The 8,946-nt window shown below is 30.2% G+C and overlaps 1 protein-coding gene across 1 annotated transcript; it reads left to right on the forward strand.

The window, feature by feature from the left end:
- The first annotated feature begins 832 nt into the window (after positions 1 to 832).
- LOC111877568 (uncharacterized) lies at positions 833 to 8,184 on the forward strand. The gene is made up of 3 exons (XM_052769066.1): positions 833 to 2,184; positions 7,907 to 8,027; positions 8,107 to 8,184. The coding sequence occupies exons 1-3, from the start codon at positions 833 to 835 to the stop codon at positions 8,182 to 8,184; spliced, it is 1,551 nt and encodes a 516-aa protein (XP_052625026.1).
- Positions 8,185 to 8,946: the final 762 nt, after the last annotated feature.

Here is an 8,946-nt window from a genome sequence, read left to right on the forward strand (position 1 = left end):
AGATGCTTGTTATGCTCTTGGTCTATTAGATGATGATAGATAGTACATTTCGTCAATAAACGAAACACATCATTGGGCCATAGCTTCTTTCTGTCGGTCTCTCTTTGTTATGTTGATTATATCAGATAGTTTGTCAAGGCCGACTCATGTTTTTGAAGAGACATATCAATGTCTTTCTGATGATGTCATTCACGTTCGTGAACAAGAAATCGGCTTCAGAGGTAAATACACTAATTTATAGTTATTTTTAATTCAAACTAATTAATTTCTTCTTGAAAAGAAAATCGATTAATTTCAACTTTAAATAAAACGGATAAAAACTAATGAACAAAAGTTCATATTTAAATTTCATGAAGTGTATTTGTATTAATTGCCCTAAAATTTCGTTTTCCCCTACATTTTAATTTGATTCCAAAACAACCCAATTATTGTTCATATACAAATGGTCCTTGAACGGAACTATATTGCTAAAAAATGACCTTTATGCACAAATTTGACATAAAAGATAATCAACAATTATTTTTGCCATTTTCACAGAAAATTGTTCGTTTTCCATCATTCATACCTTAGTCATGTAAAACTAACAAAAAAGCAAGTCGCGATGCATCATTTATAGTCGTTATAAAGGTCTTAACGTAAGCCATTTACATAGCTATAACTATATTTAATTTCGTTGTTTATTGCATTTTCAGGCTTGAAGTTAAAAGAGGATGCAATTTTCAACCTTACGTTGTCATACATTGAGAAATCATTATTGAGCTATGGATTGAGTTTGAAGCAAATACCAAACATGTCGTTTCCTGATCATAGATACATTCAAGAGTGATGCAATATGTTAATTCAAGATGAGCTTAACTATGATCTCGGTATTATTGAAGTTGAGTATCAAGATTTGTATTCCAAATTAAATGTCGCGCAAAAAATTTTTTATCACACCATTATGAATGCGGTTAACAACAAACAAGGTGGTGTCTTTTTCCTTTATGGTTACGGAGGAACCGGAAAAACATTTGTTTGGAAGACCTTGTTTGCTGCTATTAGATCCATAGGTGAAATTGTTATCAACGTTGCTTCAAGTGGAATTGCAGCACTATTGCTCCATGGTGGTAGGAAAGCGCATTCAAGATTTATTATCCCAATTAACTTGACCGAGAATTCATTTTGTTCTATCGCGCCAGACAGTGATCTTGCTGCACTACTGAACAAAGTGAGACTTATCATTTGGGATGAAGCTCCGATGATGCACCGTCATTGTTTTGAAGCATTTGATAGGACACTTAGAGACATTATCCGTTCATCTGACAGGAATAAAGCGTTTGGCGGCAAGACCATTGTATTTGGAGGTGACTTTATACAAATTCTTCCAGTAATACAAAGAGGTAATCGTTCGGATATTGTGCAGACATCGTTACATTCATCAAGATTATGGAGTGAATGTACAGTTTTACGTTTAACGGTAAACATGAGGCTTCAGGTTGGTTGTCCAACTAATGATTTGGATGAGACAAAAGCATTTGCAGAATGGATTCTTAAAATTGGTGAAGGTAATATTGGTGGTCCTAATGATGGTGAAGCTGAAGTTGAATTTACAAAAGATGTTATCATTCGCTCTATAGGTGACCATATTCATTCAATTGTATCGACCATTTATCCGTCTTTTGAAAGCCATCTTGATGACCCATCATATTTTCAAGATAAGGCTATTTTGGTTCCTACAAATGAAGAAGTCGATGCTATCAATGACTACATGTTAGGATTGATGAAAGACGAAGGGAAAACTTATCTGAGTTCAGATTCTTTATGTGAGACAGAATCAGCAGATTGTTTTGAGGAATCAGTTTACTCTCCGGATGTACTGAATGCTTTTAAGGCATCTGGAATTCCCAACCATAAACTCACATTAAAAACAGGTGTTCCGGTCATGTTGCTTCGTAATATTGACCAAACCAAAGGTCTATGCAATGGTACAAGGTTACAAATAGTTAGGCTTGGAAAACATGTCATTGAGGCACGCATTATAGCTGGTAGATTCTTCAATGAGACTGTTTATATACCTCGCATGAAGTTAACTCTGTCTGATAAAAGAATCCCCTTCCGTTTTCAGCAGAGACAATTTCCCGTAGCTATTTGTTTTGCTATGACCATTAACAAGAGTCAAGGGCAGTCATTATCAACTGTTGGATTGTATTTATGTAGACCCGTCTTTACTCATGGTCAGTTATATGTAGTTGTATCTCGCGTGACAAGTAAAAAGGCTTGAAGGTACTCATATGTGATGAGGAAGGTCGTCCAACCAATAAAACAAAAAATGGTGTGTACAAGGAGGTCCTTCAACGATTATAGATAATCAGGCATTTCTTTTTATTTATTTAGACATATCAATATAATCAATAAAACGACATGTCTTTATGTTACTTTATCATATTTAATTTTATTGTGTTCGTTTTTTATGATATCATCTTAAATAATCGGGGTCCTTGATTGTGCTTTCTTTATATGTTTTACACCCTTAAATCAAATGTGTTAATTTAACAAACATAAGAAACAGTCCAAAGTCTAAAACATGCAAAAGACAGCTTTTTGTTTATTGAATAAACAATTATTTTCCGTTGTTTCTTATAATAAATTCATATTATTGGTAACGTACATTGAAGATCTCATTATTGGTAAAAAAAAAAACTAAAAGGGGCCTAAAAGATATGACGGGTTGAGGGAAATACTCACTCTATTATTTTATACAAATTATAATGTGATTATATCCAGAAAAATCAAAATTAAAACAACACATTTTGATCCCTAAAATAAATACAACATGTCATAAGCAAATATAAATGTGTCATTGTATCTTCTTTTTTCTGCCACTTGAATATCAAACCTGCAAGTTGACACAATACTAGCAATCAACAGGATGTCAAAGACATCACATGATATTAATACTTTGAATATAACATAAATACATAATATCATATTTAAAGGGTGTAAACGTAGTCAAAAAGCAAGAAGGACAAACTTACACATTTGTAAGATGAATCACTATAATTATCTGACATTATCAAATGAGTAGTTGTTGTACCTAAGGATCATCTTCAATACTGAAAAGGGTACCAGAACTATGAACATGATCTGAATAAGATATAAGCAACAAAATTATCATCCACTTTTAGTGTTGAAGCTTGTCATGATGTTGTCTTTAATCTGTCTCAAAGTATCAGATTGCTCTCTGAGGTGCTACTTAATTTGCTGTTGTGAAGAAACAATATTGCTTATTTGCTTCCACAAAAGTTTGTGTCTATAGTTCTTAGGTGAAGAAAAGGGCGTTACTTGAACTTCAATCAAGATGTTCTTGCAGAAGCATTTATGAGCATCAATGATTCTTTAATGGCTGTATTTGGGGAGTTGCATACTTTACTCCATGGAGTCCGAGTGTATATATATTTTGTTGGACCTGCTATTCCACATGACAGGTCAGCATCACATGTACTAAATGAAAATGGCATACAGAAATTGGAATTATTAATAACAAAACAACCATACACACATAGACATGCACCATATTTATCATATACATGGTAACAATTTAAAACTAAATAAATGACAACATTTAATAAGAAAATCATAATCCGTACTTAACATAAAATGAAAGAAAACATAATTTCTGAAACCAACAACGAAAGTATTCTTAACAAACCATAAAACCTCAAAATTGTTGTTGGACCAGAAAGAAATTCAAACATAATGTAAATATGTTTTGTATCACACAAATGTATGTTTTATAAAAAAATACAATGGCTATTATAGAAAAAGAAAATTTTAGTTGTCAAACCAAAAATAAAACAAACTTTTTGTGGTTAATTGAAAAAAAAACATTTCGGTATACCCCTGCGGGGAAAAAAATTAGTTTTCTGACCAAGGGCAAAACAGACATATAGAGATTTTTTTCCCTTAAATGACTTGTAAAAAAAATAATACTCCTATCAGGAGGATGCTAAGAGTAAAAACTGCATGATTCTAGACACATACAAACATACAAGTACATGTAGATATAGACAAACGTACTTTTGAGGTAGAAATGACTTAATGGGGAAAAACAGGGCTGAAAATAAACAACATACTAATAAACAAAGTATTTCTTTTTGATGTAATGCAAAAAACAACGACTTAATAGGAAAAAAAACAAAGTATTTCCCATTAAATTACTAAATGGGGGAACAACATGGCTGAAATCCAAAAAAAATGAAATTAAACAGCATACTAATGATATCAAATTCTATAAAAAAAATTGTTTAAAGATATAATGGATAGCCTTTTCAAACCAAAGCATTTCAATATTGCACTCTGGAGTTGAATGGGTTACAACAAGTTCTTATTTTGAAATCTTAGCAGTTTAAATGTTATGTGTGAAAATCATAAAATAAATAGTTGCAATATATTAATAGTAATCTAAAAGCCATTTGCCTGTAGAACTTAAGAAAAAGCTTAAGACTCTTGCTAGCTTAGCAGTATGTAATACCATTATAACATCATTGTGTCATTTTTTTCACATGGGCTATTTTTTTGAGTAAGAAAAAAAGAGTTCGATTGTTTTTTTTCTTATTTATAACACAACACTTTCCTTTGAGAATTTCAGTATTTAATCCAAGGGAGAATATCAGATGAACGAATGATGCGTATTATAAGCTTTTTAGTATTTAATCCAAGGGAGAATATCAGATGAACTAATGATGCGTATTATAAGCTTTTTGGGGCACTGGTTAAAGCCAATAACACTAAAGGCATCCAATGAATTTTTACAATGTTAAAGTTAAAATTAGTTATCTGACCATGGTCAAAACAGTCATATATGTTGCAATTTTTTTAAAAAAATGAATCATGCTTAATCCGTACTTATATCGAAGAATTGGAACTTATATTTAGATATTTCATATACAAAATGTGTGTGAATGGAATCAAACCAAATTTATGTGCTAAGTTGCATGTTTTGTAATGAAAAGACCAAAATGCCCCTTCCCAAATTTCCCCTGTTCAAAATTACAGTTTTACTTTAACTAATTATGTTTTGTATGACACAAATGTATATTTTATAAAATAAAAAAAAATTACAATGGCTATTATATAAAAAGAAAAGTTTAGTTGATAAACCAAAAATAAAGTTTTTGTGGTTAATTGAAAAAAAACATTTCGGTATACCCCTGCAGGGAAAAAAATAGTTTCTTTGTTTATATTACTTTGATTTTTTTTGCTTAGCAACCAATTCAAAGATTACTTTAAGGCCCAAACCCAAAAGTTATTATGCCATTAGTTTAGTAATAACTACTAAATCACTTGTTTTAGTGTTCTTGTGTCAAATGTGGTGGGGTTTATCACAAACAGATGCAATGTAGCTAAAACACAAACATGCATCTCATAACAAACACAGATTTATAGTGACTCCAAGTCCTATCCTGTTTCACCTTAATGGGTAGAATAGAAAGTTATACTTTTTGTCCCATTGACATCAATGTGTTTCTCTTCTGTTTGACAATAAGGGTCTAATCATTAATGTATCTACTTCTTTATGGAACAGGAATGTAATTGCAATTACTAAACAATATAATGTCACTTTTAGTTTCAATTCATTAGCAGATTCCATTCATGTGTCCATCACACAATCCAATTCCCTTATGTTTCTATCTCTCCAATTCAATATAGATCATAACAAAATATAAAAACCTACAATAGAAAACTTTTTTCCTTAAATAAATGTCAAAATAGATATCATAACCAAATATAAAAACCTATAAAATTAGGAAGGATCTTTATAATAGATATCATACCCAAATATAAAAACCTATAAAATTAGGAAGGATCTTTTTATAAAAATTGCAAAGAAATCTCACAGAAAACTATGATAATCAGGGAAAAAAATAGCACGATTTTACCTTAAATAAATCTCACAATAGAGATTATAAGCAAATATAAAAGCCTATGAAATTAAGGACAAATAATCATGGTTTTGCTCTATTAGAACATACCTCACCAATCCCTCTCTGTTGTCTCCGATTTCACCATCCCTGGCACCCGTTGCTGACCCGCTGAGTTCTTGACTGACACTCGATTATACTACTCTCTGAACCTCCGTCCTCCCTTGTTGCCATCCTCTTCGCCGATTTCACTGTTTTCTGTTATTCTCCACCTCTTATTTTCTCTTCAAAATTAGGGGGGGTGTTTGGATTAGCTTTTTAGCTTATTGCTTATAGCTTATTTGTGGTGGGAATAAGCAATAAGCAATAAGCATGGGGATGGATGCTTATTAAAATTAGCTTATTTTGCTTAATAAGCTTTGCTTAATAAGCTGGATTTTATCCAAACACTCAAATTAGCTTATTGTGGGAATAAGCAATAAGCATCTCTTTTTTTCCTATCCAAACACCCCCTAGATCTTCAAGATCCGATACGTCGCTATTATTTTCTTTTGAAAACCCCATTTTCAACGTCTTTTGTGTTTCAGCGTCTTTGTATTAAGTAGGTTGTAAGTTTTAAGTGATAAGTTTTCAAAGATGTTTGAATGTTCCTAAAATATCTAGGGCTAATAATGTATACGTATGAAACACATCTTATTTTCATTTTTTATTTTAGTTTATTAATTAATATCATATTAAATATAAAGGTTTATATGTGTTGTTTGTTTTTAAATTTTAAATTGATTTATTTGTCTTGATTAACGAGTGAGTTTATGGTATTCAATCGTCCCACTGTGAAATAAATTAAAATAATATTACCGAATTACAAAACTCAATCTTGGATCAAATTTTAATGATATGTTTGTAACACTTCAAACTTCTACTTTTTGTTTGTGTAAAAATATCCAATATATATATATATATATATATATATATATATATATATATATATATATATATATATATATATATATATATATATATATATATATATATATATATATATATATATATATATATATATATATATATATATATATGACATTTTGAAATATTTAAAATTAGTATGAAATAAAAAGGTTTAAAAAATTAATTGATTTAAACAATAGAGAAAATTTAACTACCTTAAACAATTATTGTTAAGGACAAAGGGAATTTATTATGCTTATCTACAAAATAAATAGAGCTCTTTACTTTCATTCGATTTGCCTCTATGTATATATATAAAATTCTAAACTCTTAGTTTGAGTACACGAAATCCATTATTAATTGCAAATATTAGGTTCGGATTTTATATATATATATATATATATATATATATATATATATATATATATATATATATATATATATATATATATATATATATATATATATATATATATATATATATATATTAGCTTCAAACAATCTTTTTTTGTCCACAAACAGATAAATGGCTAAAACCACAATTGCTAATTGTAGCAACCTTCGTCATTGATCATCTACTCTGAAAAACAAGATTTCCTTCATAATTTTGATTTCAATAGTATTGCTGATCTCCAAAAAGTACATCAGGTTTATATACATCACTTTCATTTATAATATATAAATTATGTGAAATTGGTTTTGTATTATTTATATCTTATTCATTGATTATTATTGTTTTATACTAAAATTTAAACTTCCATTAACATTTTTTAGAAAAAACTTTAATTGCTGTCGGTACGATTAAGCAAGTATGTGCTGAAGGGGAATGATATTGTTTAACTTGTACTAGATATCAATAGATAGTCGTGAAACAAAGTTTAATACATCATGATCAGTTTCTAGATAAAGAAGTTTTTTATTGTAACACTTCAAGCTGCATGAACAAAGTCATTTATGTTGTTCCCAGGTTTTGAAACTTATTTTATAAATATTATTATATTGTTCTGTTAAATTATATAAATTTATATTACTAAATATGTTTACATCAATGCTTTCAGTTTTAAAATCACCATTATAGTTGAAGATATTACCGGTTCGGTGTCACTTACTTTATATGATTCTGGCGCAAAGAAGCTTATAAGAAAAAACGCACAAGAGTTGGTTGATCAGTTCAATGAGGTTATACATATTAACTTCATTTACATAAAACAAAATTATTAGTTTGTATATCTATTTTTATAAATGTTCTTTTTTTTAGGATGGTAATAACGAAATTTATCCATCTGAATATACTATTGGAAAAAAAGATGGCGTTCAAAATTCAAATTACACATGACAATTTGAAGAACAAAACAGAAGGTTATGTTATCTCAAGGATCACGTCTAACAATACAATCATTGATGAATTGGAAAAAATATTGAAAATGGATCGGGTAAAATTATTTACCCTCAATACTAAAAAGAGCATACTTATTATCAATTAAATTTGTATGTCATGAAAGATTAAATTTTAAGGTTTTCTAATATTATTATCTTATTATTATTATTATTATTATTATTATTATTATTATTATTATTATTATTATTATTATTTTTGCAGTTATTGTTATTGACTTCTGAACTAATTATTGAAATTTTTTCACGAACATCATTACAAACATTTGCTACTGTACGTTGTACAAATAAATATTATGGAAATCTAACTGATGGAACCTTGTCCCTGATAGGACCTTGCTTCTACTTCACGGATGAACTCTTCTTGGTTGCCTGGTTATCACTGCAAGATCACAGAGAACAAGGGTCGTCAGCCGCTTTCCGGGAGGGGCTCCCGGAAGAACGCTCCGACGGTCAAGTTAGGGGATGATTTAGGGTTTGTGTATGCATTCTCTAAAAGGTCCAAAGAACTTACCTCGCTGGTCTGAGAATGTATCCTTTTATACCTAGCGCTCCTGCCTGGTCCGTACCAGACAGGATCGCTTTTGGGGAGACAGGATCAGAGGCGCTGATTGGAGGGACGTGCGCCCTCAACCGCTAGAGCGCTCTCATTGGCTCCGATGGTAATGCTCTGATGCTACTGTTTGTCTCCTGACCGTACCTT

Source organism: Lactuca sativa, chromosome 2, assembly GCF_002870075.4.
Source record: "Lactuca sativa cultivar Salinas chromosome 2, Lsat_Salinas_v11, whole genome shotgun sequence".
Taxonomy (NCBI): Eukaryota; Viridiplantae; Streptophyta; class Magnoliopsida; order Asterales; family Asteraceae; genus Lactuca; species Lactuca sativa.

Bases quoted from the DNA above. Each gene is read 5' to 3' on its own strand.
- LOC111877568 (XM_052769066.1), top strand. From the start codon at position 833: ATGTTAATTCAAGATGAGCTTAACTATGATCTCGGTATTATTGAAGTT. The intron at 2,185-7,906 runs GTATTTATGTAG...CAATGCTTTCAG, and splicing joins TCATTATCAACTGTTGGATT to TTTTAAAATCACCATTATAG. The intron at 8,028-8,106 runs GTTATACATATT...TCTTTTTTTTAG, and splicing joins TGGTTGATCAGTTCAATGAG to GATGGTAATAACGAAATTTA.